Source organism: Carassius gibelio, chromosome A17 (genome assembly GCF_023724105.1).
Source record: "Carassius gibelio isolate Cgi1373 ecotype wild population from Czech Republic chromosome A17, carGib1.2-hapl.c, whole genome shotgun sequence".
Taxonomy (NCBI): Eukaryota; Metazoa; Chordata; class Actinopteri; order Cypriniformes; family Cyprinidae; genus Carassius; species Carassius gibelio.
The window spans coordinates 6,508,218-6,529,885 of NC_068387.1; the positions used below are offsets into that span (position 1 = coordinate 6,508,218).

The following is a 21,668-nucleotide window of genomic DNA, read 5'->3' on the forward strand; positions in this document are numbered from 1 at the left end:
AAAAAAAAGAGATATATATATAGATTTCCCCAGGCTGCAGGTAAGAAAATATTAATACTCATTAATGCATTAGTAAAGAAGTGTCAAATGCCTCAATCGCAGTCTGTGTGGAATTTGTTCTCATCAATGGATGCCTTTCCCATCTGTGTTCCACTTTCGGAAGCCTCTCTCCTTTCCGTGACGCAAGCGGGAGTGGGAGTGGACTGCCTCCTGTTCCCACTGAGGGGAGAGTAGGCTGCTGACATCTGCCACGAGGAGAAAGAGGAGGCAGAGAGAAAAGATGAATGAATAAAAGGAACAGGGAGGGTAAAATAAGATCAGTCCACTTACAGTACGGCTGGAAACCTACTGTGAAACCATGGCACTGCTGAAAAATGAAAAATGTTAATGGTCTGTTGAAAATGATCAGAAGTTGGTGGAAATACAGCGGCTGCTGGTAATAAAGTGAAGCTGAGTCACTTCAAATTATAATTGTTGCATATCCTTCTTTCTTTTCAAAGTTTCAAAGAAGCAAAAGAAGATATTTTGAATAATTTCAGAAACTGAACAGTTGCTGGTAGCCATTTACTTCCATAGTAATTATTTATATATATATATATATATATATATATATATATACACACACACACACACACACACACACACTATGGAAGTCAATGGATACCAGCAACTTTTTTGTTGCCAAGATTCTTGTGTTCAACAGAAGAAAGAAAATAGGTTTGGAGGGTGAGTAAATGATGACATCATTTTAATTTTTCGGTAAACTATCCCAAAAAACATTTGCTAATTCCTGTTCGGGTGTAATATTGAATACCTTTTGTCTCCACTCCATCCATCCATCACCTAGCAACAGATGCCAAGGTTACGCAGGAAGTAGCACCCCAAACAAATCCGTGCCTTTACTAACCCAGCCGTGGATTAGTCACTGGAACACTTCTGATTGGATTGTTTCCACTCTCCATGTCTCATATGCATTACTTCCCTCGAAGAAAGACTTATAGACGTTCAAATCATTTACATGCAGTTCACTAAAGTGTTTGATACTCTTCTTTTTTCATTTCATACAGTATGCCATTATAACGGATGGTACAGAATAGAAAAACAGATTGGTACAGAATCAAGCTACCAAAGAATATGAAAGAATAATGAATAAAGAATGAATAAAATACATCAGTTATACTCCCTTGTGATTTTAAAACTTTTACATGTCTTGAAAAAGTGGTAAATGGGGCTAAAGAGGTTGTAAAAGACATTTAGTGCAACAAATCTGTCCATAAACTATCTACTCTGGATAATAGTTTAATAATTGGTTAAATAATACAGCATATAATATTAAAACCACTATGAAAGACTTGTTTTTGTTCTGAGATTATTGGAACAATCCAAAGTTTCACTCTGAATCATTTTAGAAACTTTGAACTATTACAAGGTCAATTTAATGTCATCCAAAAAAATATCTCCATTTTCCCAACAGCTTCCCGTTTGCAAAAACTTAGACACCACAACTGCACATCATTTTTAACCACTAAAGTAGCATTGCTTAATTTTTTTTTATATGCTGATGTGCACACCCACACATTCTCCAAGAGAATATGGTCATTTCAAGTCATCAGCAATGTCGTCACACTGTAACACAATTTTACAGAAGTCATACAGCTAGTACAGTATATCACATCATGACAACATCTGCATGTGCAAGTCATGATTTGTGCTATTAATATCCCTGACATTTGACTTTGGTGTTAAAATGGAAAAAGTTACCTAATGTTTTGATGTCTCTGAATCACATGCCATTCCATATGACAAGTGTGTTTAAAGTTAAAGTATCAGTGGCTTTTCATTAGATTTTTATTTTATTTGTATTCACACAACATCATGAACAATGATGGCCCAAAATATCAGTTTTAGGTGGCTCATCTCTGCTGAAAATTCCCACATTTGCACGTGTTATTTAGAAAAGAAACATAGATAGGTGTTATAAAGTACTTGATAGAGAAATGCTTCCTTTGTTCTCTAAAGATCTCTCCTGGACCAGCATTTTTAGCCGTGGTAGTTTTATGTAAGTATGTCCTTTTTTAGAGTGCTTGAGGAAGAAAATAGCCATCTGGCATTCTAAAAGCGGACTCTTGGACGCACAATGCCCACGCTTTCCGCCAGTGGGTCAGTGGGTGAGAGAGGGAGGCAGACCACAGGGGAGGAAGAGATGGGCTTAACTGGTCCAGAGAGCGGTGGGCGGTGTGGGCTGTGTGCACCTGCAAAGTCAATGCTGTTCAGGACAAGTAGGCTGAGAGCGTTTGTGTACTGCAACAAGGGTGTGAAGGTCACAATGCTCCACATGTCATCCGTTTTTTTTTTCTTTCTTTTTTTTCTGTTTGGCACAAAGGGAGCCCAAAGAAAAACGTGGAACAACTGACGTGCACTCAAAAAAATGTACTTTCACCTTTGCTAATTTTACTTAATCCGTTCATGTTATGATTACTTAAAAAAAATTATTTGACAATGTGAACTTGATTTAATCTAGTTCATTCAACAAAAAAGTGTGTATTGTCAGCTTTACTTAAAAATGATTTGTTCAGCCAACATAACATTTTTTCGTAAAGGTAACATATTAGTGAAACCAACACAGACTTGCATCTCATTGGCTGAGGATTTCTGCAGTGTATTATGGGTAATTGTTATTCTGTCACCCTCTTGGAGAAGTGTAGCACCATTAGATAGGTAGATGAGTAATACAAGTTATAGCAATTAAGTTGTTCTAATAAGTTTTAGAACAAAACAAACAAAGAAACAAACAGTTTGAAATGTTGCTTTGTAATTTAAATATGTTTGTGATAAGCTGTAATTTTAGAAAGGTTTGAATGAAAAGTAATTTTAATCAGCTGCTCATTATCCTAATGCAAGGGGGTGGCATTCCTAAAAAGGCATTCTTCAAAATTTATGTCATCATTATTTAACATTTTTAGGTACAATTAACTCATTTGTTGTTTGTTGACTCTATTAAGGGTTGTTAAGTTTACTTAAACTTATTTTGTAAAATGAACTTAATTATTAAAAACATTGTCCAAAACATTGCAGATTAGTTGTGCTGACACTATTAAATTAAGCTTTGCCCAACCATAGTAAATAAGTTGAATCAACCTTAATAAATTAAGTTGACCCAATGTAAGTACATTAAATTGGAGTAACAGAATTGCATAATGCTGAAATAAAGCAAATTAATCATGTGGAAATCCTTTCCATGATTTTTTTATGTTCGTTCAAAGAGTTATTTTTTTGAGTGTGTAATGCAACAGATTTGTTTGATATATATATATATATATATATATATATATATATATATATATTATATATATATATAACTTTTTATTTACATCATACATACATGCCTAGCTTTTTGCTGGAGCTCAAAAATCGGAAAGACAAGTATTTTCTTTTAAATCTTTTTATTTTTCTACCCAAGTTTTCTGTTCATAAGTGTAAATTTTTGTATGTCAAACCTATTTTTATTGTCTTTTGCAATGACCTTAAATATTATTTGAGTACTATATCTTCTTCCAACAATGCCAAAGCTTTCAAATCAGTTACATTATAAACAAAGTATAACATTTATGCTTTTTTATAATGTAAACAAAAGGGACTCGAGGCATGTCTATCTCTCTTGAATTTATTTAAAGGATATGTTACCCATGGCTCAATTATTATTATTATTTTGTAAATGTATTTTTATTTTATTTTGTTATTATTTTGTTTTACCTTTGTCTATTTTACTTGCTTTTTACTTTACTTGCTCTTTGTGTACTGTTTATAATTATATTATTTGTTTTTGTAGATGAAACTGTATTTGCTGTTATGTTTGTTCAATAAAATTAAAAAAAAAAAAATCAGTTGGTCGCTCATACAGCGCCCTCTATTGACAAATAGCGGAACTGAGATTTATTTACTTTTATTTTATTTTATTTATTTATTTTTTTTTCATTTGTTGAAAGTTTAACACCATGTTAATAGACTAGCTAGAATTGGAATTATTCGTCACTTAAGAATAATGGTCTCTAGTATGGAATATGTTCCAATATCCAAATTCCAGGTCTGCACTCATGAAGAGTGTCAAATACAAAAACTGAAAATCGTAAATTCTAATCTAATTAAAAAAATAAGAAATTCCTGGCTTCAAACTGCTTCGAATCATCAACAGTCCTTCTGACTACCATCATGACAAAAACCACGTCCAAGGCATTCATTTTTTAAAAGACACTGCTCTCTAGTGTTCATATTGTGTTCCTACATTTTCTTCTGCATGTTGCAATGGCACTGACACGAGTATAGAAGCCCATAACATTAGCATAACATAACATAACATAACATAACATAACATAACATTCATAAATAAATAAAAAACAAAAGCTAACCAATGACTAAAAACACAAGAAGTGTAAAAAAAAAAAAAAAAAAGGAACTCAATGTCAGTGTTTTTGTTGATGTGTTGGTCTTGAAGATATGTCATATAGCATTTCATAACAGCAGAAGTACACTTCAGGCAAAATATAATATTTTCAAAAGTAGACTATAACAAAATGTACTAACTATGTGCTTAGAAGAGCAATGAACTACTACTACTATTTATTATTATTGTTATTATTATCTTTACTGTTATTTACTTTAATTTATTTTATATTTTCAAAAGTACTTTACCTTATTGCACACACACACACACACACGCGCGCGCGCACGCACTATAATAATAAGCTCTACTAGTTATGAAGATTTTTTGTCTATTTAAATTACACAATCTTTTTTAACGTTAGAAATAATTTGGCTGCTAACAACACATTAGAATCGCTTCATATCAAGAAAATTATTCTTACAAATTTTGTACATTACGTTGAACAATTATAGAATGTATAATGGAATAAGAATATAAAAAAAAATATATAAAATAAAACTTAAAATAAAATATCCACAAAATATACAATGCTGTAGGTAATTTAAAATGAGCCTATAGATTAGGAGGGCTCTACCTGCGCCTAAGAAACACGTCACACATGACCCCAGACTCTGCAAAAATTCTTCATACCCCTTTAAGATGTTACTGTCCCGCCTCCTGTTAGAACGCAATGGCATCATCGGTTTAACCAACCAATGGGAAACCACGACGAGCATGAGCTAGAGAGAGTAGTATGTGTAAAGCGCATACGTATGTGTGTATGTGTATGTGTGAGTGTGTGCGTGTATGGGTGAGATTCTATAGACTTTTTTTTATTTATATATATATATTTTTTTTAATTATACACACTTCAGCTTCATCGTCCATCTGGCGTTTGGAGTAAGATTAACATAGATTTTACCCATCTGGATTTTAAAAAACGTTTTTGAGGAAGAATGTCAGTGTCGCTGACCATTTCATCACAGTACAGGAATTAAATAGTTATATTTAATTAAATGACATTCATCAGAGTAATGGATGTTTAGACCAAACTATGAGAGTTTGGTAAGTTAACTTTGACCAGATCTGTTCCCTTCTGCACGGAGAGCTGCTGTTGTTTTGGCATTGGGAACTCATGATCGTTGTTTGTTTGTGTTTCAGCATGAGTTTGTTTGCATGGAGCTGAACATCTCTGAATAGACTCAGTGACTGTTCTTAGAAAGAGGTGATCATTCCAGACCTTATGTATCAAATATGAATCTGTAATTTGAAGAAGTGATCTTAAACAAAGCTGAGGACAATCAGAAGAAGAAACAGACAGAATGCTGAAGACCCTTACTAAAAAACTCAGAAGACACTCTCTGAATGAGATCCACCCTTTTCAAGTAAAGGTAAGACAGTAGCTGCATTACAAAAAATATTTATGTATTAAATTAATATAAATAAGTAACTTGACTGTACTAACAATAATGCTAAATAACCTTGTAGGCCAAGATGCATTACGTATGCAGAACTATGCATGTTCAAATAGGTTGATTTAAATCAAAACCAAAAAAGCCCATAATTTACGAAGCAATGTTAATGTTGCATAAATAAGTACTGAATAGGGTACTGATGAAATAATGAACCGATTGTAATCACACATTCTTACATTGGTAATAATTTATAGTAACATACGGTATTTTACAGTATAATGTAACATGCTATCAAGAAGCACTTTGTCTTATGACTGCTGTATTGTCCCACAGTGGAATACAGAAGCTTTCTATTTACATTGTTCATGTAACCACAGTTATCTAAAGACTGAAAGAGCTGAAAGACTGTATGAATGGCAAAGCTTTGTTTGCTGTACTACTCTATGATCAACGTTGAGACCAACATTTTTAAAAACCTGGCTGATTCTCAAGCTTTAGCGCCATTTGAAACAAAACTGAAACTTTTTTACAAGGTCTCAACGTGCTAAATGAAGATGGAAAGATGTTCTGAGTAGACATTTTGACTACTCAGTGCCAAAGGCTGTAATTCCTGTACCAATGGACACATTTCTGATCTCAGCTTGACCCTGTGGCTCACACTTATAAATAAAATGATGGTGGTTGGACTGTGGCCTTCTGCCTGTAACGTCTTTAGCACTGCTGGGTTGCTGATGGAAGCAGAAAGTGTCTGTATCTGTCATGTTTGAGTAGATCTAGTAGACCACTGAGAAGTTTGGAGGAAATTTAAGGATCTTCACTACAGTATTGCCCAGATACAAGCCAGAAGATCAAACCATAAGTAAAGGGCTTTTTATAAGATTTATCCTCTGAATGTTACTTTATGCTTTCAGTAATTGAACTTTGAGCATCGTGTTGGAACTTTTGACCTGCATCCAATTCTCTGTCAGCTGTAATGCTTCAGTATGATTCTCACACTGATATAAACTGATCTATACTAACCTACAAGCTAGAGTCGCCCAGAAGTTTCCTTCGTGCCTCAACAGACGCAACACACAGAGCTGCAGTCATGGCCCTGTTTATTGTGTGTCTTCCTGTGTTTGAGTGTGTTCTCTATCATAGCCTTTCACTTGATCCCCTTTCGATTGGTTTGTTCTTGTCCACTTGTGTAAAAATGTAAAAACGCAGCTGCGAATGTCAGCTTTTTTTCTTTCTTTCTGTGTGTGATCTTAAATTGACCACAGAGGACTTGGCCTAAACACTCCCATGGTTAGCAGACTGCTTCATGTTACAAAAGTGCCTTTGCAAGTCGTGCAAGACTCTTGGAAAGTACAGCACTTTATCAGATTCATTTAGTCATTCGTTTGCAATCTACGGAGCATTAGATTGCCGACCTACATAGACTTTGGTTTATGTTTACACACAAGCCAAAAAGGTCATTGACTTTATGTCAGTTGTGCAGGCTTAATGTAAGATGTCATGCAATATATGTAAGGACAGTTGGCTGGATTCACACGCTCGCCTTAATCCTACTGCCAAACCTCAAACAGTTTGTCAAATGTTTGCGTTTCTATAAACCAAGAGAGTAAAGACTGGAAATTCTAGTCCAATGTCATTTACATGTTAATCTAGCAGCCATGCTAAAGAAAGTTGGATACGTGTAATGGTTTTAATCAGCATGAGAGGAAAAACCAAGTAATTCATAATGCTAACAAGTAAATGTGACGTTATGGATTTGTAACACAATGATGCTGTAATAGCATTTTTAGCTTCCTGCTCGAGTAATTTCCACATACTCAGTATGTAGTATGGTTAGCCAAAGGGAGAAATGCGAATGTACTTTGGGCTGCAGTAGATTTTATAGGCCTTTGGCATAATTGGCAGCTTATGTCTGTATTTAAGCATGCATGTCATTGTAATAAAACAAAAAGCATTATCAGATATTTTATATCATGCAATTGTATTATTGCCTCACCATTAATTCCTGCTGTTGGTTTTCTAATTGCAGCAAAACTTATTTCAACATTGATAGTTCTGCTATTGCTGTGGGTGGCAATGTGAAACACGCAGGGTAGCGGCTGGTAGTGATTAGGCACTTTCTGCTGGACACTGTTAGCAAGTCGATCGGAACTCAGCTGTGGTTGGTCACAAGTATTATCAGCGAATTTTGAGAATTGTGACACCCTCAGTGTTGGTGCAGAAAGCACATGATACGTGTTTTTAAGGTTGTGGTTGAAAATTAAACATTAAAATTAAACAACAAAGATCTATTAAAGTGGTTACCCAGAAATGAAAATTTCGTCATATACTTGACCTCGCTTCATTCAAAATGAAAGTTTATGGCTTTCCTTCTTCTGTGGAACATAGAAAATATATTGAGAAATGTCTTAATGCTTTTGATCCGTACATTGAAATCCGTGGGCTCCAATATTGTTTGGTTGCCAGCATTCGTCAAAATATTTCCACATGAGACCGTAAGTTCAGCTTTGGAACAACATAAAGGTGGGTTAATGCTAGGGCTGCACGATATTGGGAAAAAATGACATTGCGATATTTTATTTTTCTGCGATATTTTTTCTTACAAACAAAAATGGGGTGAGCACACTTACCTTCTCATTTTAAATGATTTAAACATCGACACCATCGTGTCAATTGATTAATATGAACGAGGGTGAGAGAGCAAGAAAGCGCTCGTGTTGTTTGAAGATGACTCGCTCTCTCTCTGTCTCTCTCGCGCTCTCTCCTCTCTCTCTGTCTCTCTCGCGCTCTCTCTCTCTCTCTCTCTCGCGCTCTCTCTCTCTCTCTCTGTCTCTCACACTCTCTCTCTCTGTCACTCTCACACGCTCTCTCTCTCTCTCTCTGCCCTGTTAAACTTGCATTTGTTTTTCACAACTGTCAATGATCAACTTTCACTCTATGATGGTTAAACTGTGCAATTAATCCGCAAATCACATTCGTCAAGGGCCGGGGAGCAGCAGGCCCGTACAGTTAATGAATAACGGATCAACTACGACAGCCTACATCGCACTTCCTGCGATCTGACTATCGTGGATTCGTAAGTCGCGATATTGATGCTTAAACGACACATCGTGCAGCCCTAGTTAATGCTCATTTTAAAATGTTGGTTCAACAAATCCTTTAGGTTTGGCTGATTTAATGAAAAGTTATGTTTACAAAAGTTACTTGTCAATCAACTGAGGACAAGCAGACATGTTTCATATGACATCTAAAGAAAGGCCTGCATTGCGCTCTAAAGAGGCACTTTCTATTCTCAAAAAGAGACATTAGCATAACTCACTGAAAATATGTCAGAGGTGCATTTGTTTTTTTTTTTAATGTATATTGCCCATAACCCCTTATACAAATTAAAGAGAAGTTTGTGACAGTTTAACGTAACGTTTAAAGAAAGTTTAAAGTTAAGTCGATGTACTGCAATTATATGAATCTGATTCTGTGTTGCAGTATAAGACTCTGGCTTGTATGCACGCTTAAGTATTTCATTTTAAAAAGTATGGAAGAAGCAGAGTTGCGCACAAACACACAGACTGTGATTACAGGACCAATCACCGTCCTAAACCATTTAGCAGATGGCATAGCTAGATCAGGCGTGTTGACGCCCAGTATGAAGCTCACACCTACCGCCCACTACACAGCATACTGCTTTGACATCACACACACCATTAAAACTCTCAGGGGACTCTCTCTGGAGAATGTTGAGGAAAACAGGCCAGGCCTTTTTTTATTCCATTAATTTAGCAAACAACATTAGGAGGTATTGTCGTTTTTGTTTTTTTTGGTGCCTTGTGAGAGAATTGGGGCACCGTTCCAAATGGCACACTTGATATAGCCTTGTGAAGCCCAAGAGGACATAAGGTGTTTTATTAGCCATTTGATTATTCAGAAAAGTGATCAGAAGCACCATCTTTTATGCTGCACTGCATTATTTTCTTACACGTGCACTGTTGCAGACTGGACTACAACCCAACAGTGTAGGTTTCTATGGGCAATTTAGGACAAGTTCTGGTCTCCATGGGTTCTGGAACCTACTTACTACACTACTTATTTCATTCAACTTAACATTTACATGTTCTGGGTGAAATATAATTTAAACTCTATCTGAGACATCTCAGATCTGCTGCTGATTACCATAGAAAATACCTTGTAAATAAATAAAAAATTGTGTTTACAGCAATGCACTTTGAATGGAAGCAGGCAAATACATGGGGGATGTATAATAAGAAAAATGTGAAGCTTACATTTTTGTTGACACTGATTAATTATTTGGCTGTGACAGTTGAGATAAAGTTTTAGTTGATTTTGGAGCAATTGCTAGTTATGCGTTAATAGTTTTGGTACATCAGTTCCTGGAGTCCTTGGCAGGATATCAGTGAACCGTAAACACTCCCCTTTCCTGCCATTGGTCAACAAATGAATAGTCCCACCCCATATAATAGCCCATTGCTTGAGCCAATTTTGCGGTGTTGGGATTGTCCAACCCAATCTCATGGTTAAATATAACTATTTTGACAGGTAGCCATTTCATGTGAATTTGTATGTGAATTAGATTTTTTTTTTTTTTTTTTTTTACACCATTTTTTTTTTTTTTTTAAGAATTAAGGTCCAACCCTAAACACAACTGTGACCTTATGCAGATCAGTAAAAAAAAAAAAACACACCTATATTGTAAAAATTCATAAAGATTAGCCAAATTGTAAAATAAAAACTGCCATTAGATTGTGTTAGCTGGTCAGTTTTTAATAGAGTCACACTACCACAAGTTTTTTAGGGTACTGGTCTACAGATGGTTTACTTGTAGTTGTGCATTGCATTTGTGTAGTGCATTTTAAGATGTAGTGGGGGAAAGTATTATAAATTATACATCTCTCCTTTAGCAATTGTAATAAAGGTCACCAGTAACCAATCAGATCACCTCTCATAATGGGCCACTACAAAATCAGGACCTATTGACATGATGCATAGAATTTAGAGCAATGTTACATTATTTCGCTGGTATGTTTGTGATTTCGTCTGTTTTAGGACGCCTAGGTTTCTCATAATGATGTTAATTTAGACATTCATGTGATTGACCTTTGAGCATTATCACAATAACAACTCATTTGTGTGCCAGCAGCTTTCTGAGCTGATATAATATTCACACACACCCTCTCCAAAGCTTGTAATCCATGACCATCCTCACTGACCCTAATCTACCCCACACATTCAAATGAGAATAGCCAATGCTAATCCATAAAGCCATGACAGGAGTGGCACCTCCCTGCCTCTCTCATTCCCAGACTGCTTTGCGGGATGGTACTGTAGACCCTGAGGCTACGGGGCAACTGATTATGTTACATATACAAACACACAGACCACCCTACAATTCATGAGCTCAAACAGTGCCAGAGGATACAGAGTAAACCATAAACTATGCAAACAGCTCTGCCTGCAAGAGGTGCATTGTGGTCTGCATCAAAGCCTCATGCAAATGCTGTTTGTTGCATGTGTTGATGCAAAAGGGTTGTGCTAGCTACTGCTGTAGAGAATATGATGGGATCGATTTTAAACCAGATATCCCGCCTGACAGGGATACCAAAAAACACTTTTTATATTTAATCATGCAGCTTTAAATCATAACTTTACAACAAGGGGTTATCAAATTCAAATCTAAGGGAAACTTTCCTCAAAGGAAATTTCCATCCTAAATTCATTACAATGCATGATGTAAATGTTTCTTTGAAGCATCTTAATTATTCAGGACCATCTGATACCATAATGTATCACCATGGCACTCTCATACTTTTTATATGAAGATTTGACATATAATTATGCACTTTTTTCTTTCTTGAATTGTACTTTGTATTGATGAAAATTATGTATTGCCATAGATGAAGGAAAGGCATAATCCATGTGTAAGCAAATCAGTTCTGGTCCACTGCAAATGCAAATACATATGCAAATGCAGAGGGAATGGGCTGGGCTGTAAACCTCCAACTGATTCACACCTACACGACTACAGCTGCAGTATGACATGCATTTATGTTAATAAACAGTGCTGTCTTTGTCGGTTTGATTTAATATTGTACTTTAGTCTCGACATGTACATTAAAAAAAAAACTGTTACTAATGGGTGCTTACTGACCTCATGCCACCCACCCCCGAAAAAAAGGGCACAGCAAATTGGTCCTTGTATCATATACAGTTATCAAGACAATTATTCAAGCGCAGCCATATACCTGTGTTGTGTACCTGCCCTACTAACTTTGTCTGTCAGTTATTCAGACAAATAACCAGTCCCTGGATGAATGTGCTACCTGTTGCATTTTTAAGTTATGCCATTGAGGCAAAGTTAATGACCGTAATGAAGAACTGAATAGTCTTTCCTATTTAACGTTAGACTACTAGTATAGTACTTAATTCATAGTTACAGCTCTGACATTGTAGATATTAAAATTATTACAGCTAATAAAACTCGTAACTCACATAACTCATAAGTTCTTTTAAATGTGTAAATATATATGTCATCAGTTGGTCTCTAATAATAATGCACCGAGTTACATTTCTTGACTACCATAAACATCCTACTCTTATCCTAACTTGGTGGAAGAATTGCTTGTTTGTTTATTGGTGCATCTTGCTTGCCTTTGTACCTGGTACCACCTCTAGAATAGTAAAAAACACATTAACAATATGTTTGTACAATGGTACTCTTAGGAGTATCTCAGAGTACCATGTATATTCAGATGGTACATTTAACATGTTGTTACCATGTTAAATGTTCCATGTACCACGTTATTGCAATGTAAAACCATGTGCTTAGTTGTTTAAAATGGTAGTATTTTTATTAAAGTAGTGAGAGAAAGGCTGAGAGAAATTCAGTGAAACCTACTGAAATTCAGAAGCATACTGTGAATACTTTGGTAGTATGAAGCGATATGCTATCTATCTCATGTATCTTCAATCTTCATTCTTCAGAGCCAGTGGTATGTGAGCACTGACCTCATTTGAACTTGCATATTTTATTTTGATTTTTAAACTAAGAGAAGATACTGCCTAAACAATTATTTGAGGAAAACAGGCTGTAATTTTATTTCTATCCAAAATCATAGTGAACAGCTTGATGGGCAATTTGACCCTGATGCTGATGATTTCGACAATACCCCTCTTAACATATCTTCACTTAAACACATGCATCCCGTAATCCCTTGTGAAGATGTTGTCATCCCATCTGGGGGCGTTCCCTGGGAAACAGGCCTCATGCAGTGCTGCAGTATTTAGCTCAGTCACTCAGCTGTGTGTGTGTGTGCATGTGTGTTTGTGTGTAGCCAAAATAAAATGTAGGATCACTATTTATCTTAAGACATTACCTTCTGGCCTTGAATCCGCCTCAGACTTAGTATACACAAAGCCTGTTTTTCTTGTTGTGTGCTACTGGAACTGCTTTTTCCTTTTGAGCAGCTTTTTGTGTCTGCACCCATGAGATCCTATCAGAGCTTTTCTGTGCAGGCAAAGAATCAGAAGTCGGCTTAGTATCAGTAATGTTTTCTCTCTCGACATTGAAATGGGTTGAAACTAGGCTGCATGTATAAGAACGCTCCCAGGATCTATTGATTGGCTATCACCAAGTCAAGGTCACTTGCCAGCATCTTGTAGCTCTGATATTGTGTCACCCTTTGCCTACTTCATAGAGCTACAAGCCAAGGAGACCAGTCTGTTTAGTAGAGGCACACATATAGGCTATAATAAGTTATATTTGCTTTATTGGCATGGTAAAACAGCTTATATAACCAAACTAAACACTTTGTCATTATCACAAAGTAAACTCCTTGAGAGTGATGCAAGATCACAGTGTCAAGGATTATTTTTCGATATTGACAGGTTGACTGTACATTTATACCTAAAATAAGTCTATTTGTACATAATAACATACAAAAACAGGTTTTCTGATATTGTTTATTAGCATTTTTATATATATTATAAAGTGTGTGTGTGTGTGTGTGTGTGTGTGTGTGTGTATGTGTGTATATATATATATATATATATATATATATATATATATATAATATTATTATTATTATTTTTATTTTTATTCCAGTCATTGCTCTGTTGTTGTGGCATTAAATTCAAAACTTGTGTAAAACTGATATATTGCAATCTTTTACCCAGTTCTTCCTTATTCTTCATTTGGTTTCTGCTTTTATTGTAGAGCCATTAGAATAGTTTTAGTTTCGAAAGTAGGCACCTTGGTGTTGGCTTAAAAAAAAAAATATATATATATATATATATATATAAATATATATATACTCTAGGGAATCGCATACCTTGGATCAGATCTTTTGTTTTTCATCACCGTGAGAAATGAACCAAGAGAAAACATTACCGTCTACAGCCGCGAGAGGGCTCCTGTAGCCTACACGAAAAACATAGAGCGCCCTCTCGCGGTTGGAGATGGTAATGTTTTCTCTTGGTTCTAAATAAATGCGACTTATAGTCCAGTGCGACTTACCGTAATTCCTCAAATAAAAACAGGTAGTCAAATAAACGCCGGGCCTCTTATAGTGGCCGGGGGCGTGGTCAACACAGACAAATAAAGGCCGGGGGAAAATTTGTGCAGCAGAGCCAGATAACGAACTGCCGGAGCGTTTATTGTTCTCGAGTCAAGAACTGGTTGCATCGGTTTTCAGATCACCAGTACACTGAACCGAGAAGCGTTTCTGTCAGACGCGTCCGATTAAAGAACCGAGGAGCTGATGATACTGCGCATGCGTGATTCAGCGTGAAGCAGACTGACACAGAGCGTGTCTGAACCGAACTTATTCTTTTGGTGATCGATTCTGAACTGATTCTGTGCTAATTTTATGATCTCTGTCCACTGGAAAGCAATCACTTTTAATTTAAAACGGGTAATTTAAAACAATTACTTATCAAACAGATGGAACTGGAAATAAAGGCCTGCCTCTAATAAAAGCCTGCTTCAAATAAAAGCCTTTTACCTTCTGCAGTTCAGGTAAATAAAGGCCCTGGCTTTTATTTGTTTTTTTTCCTCATCATGACATATTTTTGTACTGATGTGACTTATACTCAGGTGTGACTTATAGTCCGAAAAATATGGTCAGTGTACACTGAGTAACCTATATTTCACCTTTTCACAGACTTTTTGTGAGAATGGTGGTCAGTTACATTTTTCATACAAAAATAGTGGTATAGATTGAGAATACAATACTGAACCTTACCTTTAGACACAGTATCTTGAGAAAAGTATCTTGAGAAAAAAAAGCGTTTTTATTTGTTAAATATCTGTCCAATTACTTTATTAAAGGACTGCATCTTAGTAACCATATATAGAAAAAAACATTTTTAAAGCTGTAAATCAGACTAGTTATATGGGTTTCCTCCTGAACTAACCCACTAACTAATACATTTTGACAATACCTTGTCTACTGCAGATGAATGTTGTTGTACCTTCTCCTGGCTCAGTGTGTTTTCTTGTCTAGTGGGACTGACTTGTGTTATCAGTACACACATGGAACGATAAGGGCATTCATTCTGTATTTATTTGTATGGTTATCACCTCTGAAACGTATAGTATCAAACACAGTAATGGGCAGGAGTTTCTAAGTATGTGATATTAAATGAAAACCTAGTGTATAGCTTCTTGAGACACTTCTTGAAGACACTTGAGGTATTGGTGGTGACGAATGGTAATTTGTAATGACTTTTAGATTTGAGACAGACTGGATTTCAATGATTGGAAATGGCTCTTCTGGGGACCCTGAGCTGCCGTGAGATCCTAGTGCAAGTGAGAAAGAGTGACACATTTGAGTCATTCAGTTTCTCTCACTGTTTGCTTAGTGAAAGGCGAAAGAGATGAGAAGAGAAGTGGTGTGTGTGTGTGTGTGTGTGTACTTGAGAACAGATGGCAGCTGGTTAGCTGGGCTTGGACAAGGTAATTACCATGCACTGTGTTACTTAAATCTTTACTGGTGCAATCTGTTGGGTTTTCTCCTCAGTTCCATTCCCTCATCCGCTGAGAGACTTTTAATCAGTTTTGCTCTTAAATAATCTTGTCTAAATGAACTTACACTGGAATTCAGTTAAGCTTTCAGAACAATTGGTGTTGTGGTATTGGGTGTGCCTCTTGTTTTTACTTCTCTTAGCCTCATGTCCTGTTTCTTCTTTTCACACTTTCGGGTGTTTACGTAAACAAGGCAAATCATAAAAAGAAATGCACATGCCGAAGTTTAAGTTGAAATAGATTTCGTTTGGCAAGTGAGCACCTTTTCCATTTGAGCTCCCATTCTAATCTAATCACACTTCATCTTATCTCACTTTAGGTGTGGATCTGTGAATCATCAGTGCTGTTTTCTAAGGCAGGCATTGCTATAAAAAAATGCTTATACTGGGTATTAAACTTTGATGTATCACACGTAATTTGTGCTAGCCTAAGTGATTCATTTAGATCAGGGGTCTCCAACCTCTTTTACACCATGGACTTATTATATTTTGAAAGTATTCTCGTGCACCAGCTGGTGTGGGGTTTACTGTACATATATATTATAGTGGTTCAATGGATCATATTGTGTTTTTTTTTGTCAATGATCGGATGCTTTTTCATAACGGTTTTTTGACAATTTTATGTGAATGCATAGGAGACATGAAAGAGGAATCAACTCCGTATTCACACGCTGTCTGAAACATGTCTCTGTGCTTGTGCGCACACTGGGTGTGTGCGGCTGTTGTGCAAACCTAAAACTGCATGTGAGTAACGAATTAAGTTCCCTTTCGCTTCTTCTTTTTGTGGTTTAAAATCGGTTGAACTTGTAAATTGGCAAATTAATCTGCGAATCACATGCGTGCCAAACTGTGGTGGCTGGTCCATGCACATCACGGATCAACTGAGATCCGTTTAACCCCTAATATATGACAAATCGTAACAATAATACGATTACTAATTGAACATTTAATTGACATGAAATTGTAAAATTGCTACTCCATAACAATGGCACACAACAAGTGAAAATGCAGAATAATTTGAACAGTCGTTAAAACACAATAAATAACAGTGTCATACACATTTTTCCCAGAATGTTCTTGCGACCCCTGCCACTGCCCATTACTGGGTCTCGACCCGATGGTTGGGGATCTCTGGTGTAGATTATTGAGGTGTTCTGTTACTTTCTTAAATATTGAAATGTCCGATTTTCTGCAGGCAGATTACAAAATGGGCCAAAAATAAAAAATAAATCCAATAGAACATATTCTCATAAAGGTTTGGGGGTGGGATTGTATGTCTTGGGCCACTGAGCATGCAACCAAAGCATAACATGCAAAAAACACAAACACTTCAACCTTGCATATTGAAGGCAACTTTTGCATGGGTAATCATTCCGAATTTTCTTTAGAAACGGCAATAAGTTTGAGTAAATAGATAACCTCTTTGTTTAGGATAGACTGTTTGCAAGAAAGATTTAGCACTTACCGCTTATGTTTGTCTCACCCTTTGTAATATTAGAAGGTTTCCTAAGAAGTTGCCCAAGTGTTAGTCATCGGTCTTGTTGTGATAGCAAATGATAAGCAATACTTTCATGCTACTAGACTGGAATACAGATGCATGAAAAACACTTTCCATTCGTTTGTGTGAGCTGTGGGACGTGATTGTATGAGTATTCTTGTTTGTATCATGGGGATTCAGGTTTGTCTGACCTTTGCTTTGCTTTGAAACAGATTTCCTACCATGGCAGTGAGGAAGGAGGGGAGAGCGAAGACTCAGAAGGTGAAAACCAAGAGCTGGCACAGATTGACAGAGGTGTGTGTGTGTGTTTTGCCACATGTATATTCAATAGAAATGAATGTATATGTCTATAGCATACAGGACTTAAACAACTAATTGATCAAATGTATAACGTTACATAGATAATACATAGAACAACACATTTACATGAGTTCTTGAAATGTTGTCATCATTAAAATGACACTCCACCCAAAAATGAAAATGAACCTTCATGCCATCCCAGATCTATATGGCTTTTTTTCTTCAGTGCAACACATAATGAGATTTTTTTTGTAAAATAATTCACCTTTTTGTGTCCATGTAATACAAGTGAAGGGGTCCCTCAAAATGTACGGTTCAAAAACTATGCAAAATGAGCATGACAGTATTCCATACAACCACAGTTGAGGTTGATGAATCAGTGTCTTCAGAGGCGAAACGATAGGTGTGTGTGTGTGTGAGAGAATTTATTATTTTTTGAGTGGAGTATATCGATATGCATATCAATCAAACTGACTGACTGAAACAGAAAGTGATTGCAATCATTGGCATTGTTCTTAAACAGAAAAAAATAAGTTTTAAATGATATAAAAGTAAAACCATATTTTTAACTCCTACAGTAGTGGGATTTCTTAAAAATGAAGTGTACACATATGGCATTAGCATTAGAGGAAAATATTTAGATTGTCAGTAGATTATTAAAATAGTTATTAGTTGAACCTGATAGTCTGTTACATACATAAACTTTGATCTTCTAGTTAAAATCACTAAACCATAAACTTTCTCTAGAGTCCATATAAAAATAGACCTCTTGTGCATTTTAATCATACTTCGCTTGTATACTGGTACTTTCTGCCATAACAGTAGCTAAGGAAAATGGTTTTGACTGATCAGTTTTGGTTTAGCATATCACAGTTGAATGATCCTGAAAAAAGACACTTTCACCGATGGTGTCAAATAATTTTAAATAAGACATGGCAAGTCGAGGCGATATGAGCCCCAGTGACCATTAGTGATGCAACAGAGTCAAGCAGAGTTGATCAAATGAGCAGTGACTGAATATGACGTCTGCTGACAGGAGTGACGACACTGGAGTTTACAGTAGTTGATCCACCTCATGATGCAGTTCAATACTGTAGTTCAGTTAGAATGCAGACTAGCAACTAACATCTAGCAATATCATGTTTATCAGTGTGCAGAAAACCTTAAGGAACAAGCCATTAAATACCATTGTGCTCTTGAGCAAGACATGTAAACATTTACATTACATTTACATTTTATCATTTAGCAGACACTTTTATCCAAAGCGACTTACAAATGAGAACAATAGAAGCAGTCAGGTCAACAAGAGAACAACAACAGTATACAAGCGCCATTACAAGTCTCAGTTAGTCAAGTATAGAAAGCAACATTTTTTAAATGAAAAGACAAGAAAAGGAAAAGTGCTTGTATTAGTTGGTTAAGTGCAGGCGAAAAAGATGAGTCTTTTAGATATTTCTTGAAAATGAGTAAAGACTCAGCTGTACGAATTGAGATTGGGAGGTCATACCACCAGCTGGCCACAGTCCAGGAAAAGGTCCGTGAGAGTGATTTTTAACCTCTTTGGAAACCCAAGATGATCCATGGGATTGTCCCTGTAATAAAGGGGTCATGGACTTCATTTTATAACTGTTTAATAATGTTCTCTGAGGTTCACTTATACTGTTAGTGTGATTAATAGAATAAAAATATAAAAATATATATCTATAAATAGGGCTGGGCGATATATCTAATGATATGATCATCATCTAGTCAGTAAATCTGGTACAGTGATTAGCAGATGAGTCGGTCATGTGACATTGCTAAAAATAAATTTTTTTTTTGTATTTGGTGTAATGCAATGTGATTATGTGGTTTAAGGTTAATAAAAAAAAAATCATATTATTTTCCACATAATGTACATTATTGTTTCTCCTTTATTGCCCCACCTTTCTTAAACGCATCGACTTTTACAAAGCTCATCGCTCTGAAAAGCGAGGTATACGCTGATTGGCCAGCTATCCAGTGCGTTGTGATTGGCCAAATTCCTCAAGCGTGTGACCGAACATACTGTGATGCCGAGTACCTGGCGCCACGAGATAAAACCCATTACAAAGAGGCATCTGTAGCATCCAGTGAGCTAATAATTACTGATTATAATGACTTCTTCATTATGAAGAAAGATTCTAAAGACTTTTTGTGCGTTGTGTATCGCACTGCGTAAACAAAAAACCATGTCTGCATTTGTGATCAAAGAAATTAAAAACAAGAAGCATTACTCTACACTGCTCAAAACTCACGTTTGCTTTATCAGTGGAAAATTCTTTAAATACATAAACATGCTTACAGGCTGTGAGTCAGAAGCGCCAGACTGTCTTTGCAAAGTTGGAATTGCCCCACTTTATATAAACAGACACTGGCATTGTAGGCTACTCTTCCAGGAAATAGTCCTTGTCCTCCATAAAATGCACTGCACACATCTGAATATTTGGGTCAAACTGTTCTGTAACAGTGTTTTAAATACAACTTAACCACTGATTTCTAGTTGTGCCCTCTTTTTGAAGGCCAGACAAAATAATTTCGCTTTTTAACAATGAAACTAACAGCAACGACTGCGGCAACAGTGAGAATAAAAGTTATGCAAAACTTCCCAAATTGTGATGTAGACATGTGGGGGCATGTTAGAATGAGTCGTTCTATGTAGGTGTAGTTGACTCTTTTCTCTTTGAATAAAGAATATCTCTTTGGATTTGAGACTTTTTAATCTTTGCAACTTTACAGATCTTCTTTATGCACCAAGAGCTTGTAACACCCCAAAGAGAAAGGAAAAATTTTAATTGCATCATATGACCCCTTTAAGTGTGTTTTTAGTTTAGATTTTGCTAAATGACATCCTTCTGCTATATTACCCCCCCCTGCAGAGCGCCGGCGGAACTGCGCCTTGACCCCTCTAGCCACTAGCCAGCAGCACAACCAGGGCATTCTTTCTCCCGCCCACTTACGGCGTCTACGTTTATTCCTGGACCCAATCCTGGACCATCACAGTTCCGAAGAGGAGCTTGAGCGCATCGCAGGAGCTACGGTGGCAGAAGGGGGCCGAAAGTGGCACAGACATGGAGACATGAGCAGTGCCTCTAGTGATGAGGAGGTGAAGGACCTGTGTGGGCCAAATGAATCGTCGGCGGGACCTCGCTTGAGCACCACCTCTCCCAGCCCCGTTCTCTTCAGCTCCTCCCCTCCTCGAGTCCTCAAGCCTTTTCACACCCCAGCCCGCCTAGCTGTCCGGCCCATCATTCTCAGCCACTTTGAACAACCTTCCATGCCTTACTGGAGACACCGGCCCGCTTACACAGGAGAACCTGGTCGCCCCAGCTTGGATCTGGAGAAAATGCAGCAGGTAAGAGACACTGATTTCCCCCCCAGGTTCTTACTTAGCCAGCAAGAGGCTTCGTGTGATTTTGCAAGGTAGGACATCAGCATTGTTTGTTGGTACTTGAACATCATATTCTTTAAACAATTGTAGTCTTAACCCTATGCTCAACCTTGCTATAAATCAGAGGAAAATACAAATGTTGATGTGAATGTAGAACACATCCTGAAATTTGACAGCTTGATAGGACAAATTTTCCAGGACTAACTAGGATATACATCCAGGAACACATTATTAGCAAAATCAGTCACCAATGAATTTTTCACGATAGGGATGTGATACCCCTGTATTTCAGCTCTGGCCATTCTCTAAATTACATACATTTTGAAAAAGGCTCTAGAAAAATGGATGTGGAAAACTCAAAAGCTGTGAAGGGGGATCGCTCAACAGAACTAGGAACATGGTTAATGTACAAATAGATGAACTATGACTTGGTACGGACAAGGATATGGGCACTCTGCCTAATCAATCATGGGACAAAAGTGTGACTGTGAAGAGTGAACACAAAGACATTGTGAACTTTGACACATTCAGCAAATAGGTAAACAAATTACCCAGATCAGTGTGATATTGCACCAAAATCTTTTTGCCTTTCTTTTG

General features: G+C 36.7%; 1 protein-coding gene across 3 annotated transcripts in view; it reads left to right on the forward strand.

Annotated features, from left to right (window-relative positions):
- The first annotated feature begins 5,178 nt into the window (after positions 1-5,178).
- Positions 5,179-21,668, forward strand: part of LOC128031689 (uncharacterized) — a 28,851-nt gene continuing 12,361 nt past the window's right edge. For 2 of the 3 annotated variants that reach the window (XR_008188133.1, XM_052620028.1), the window contains exons 1-4: positions 5,179-5,485; positions 5,582-5,811; positions 17,575-17,656; positions 20,560-21,035. Coding sequence is in view for 2 of the 3 variants with exons in the window: in XM_052620028.1 (XP_052475988.1) it covers positions 5,743-5,811; positions 17,575-17,656; positions 20,560-21,035 (627 nt within the window). In the remaining variant the exon portion in view is untranslated. The remainder of the gene's footprint in view (positions 5,486-5,581; positions 5,812-17,574; positions 17,657-20,559; positions 21,036-21,668) is intronic. The other variant, XM_052620029.1, reaches the window with a different exon arrangement.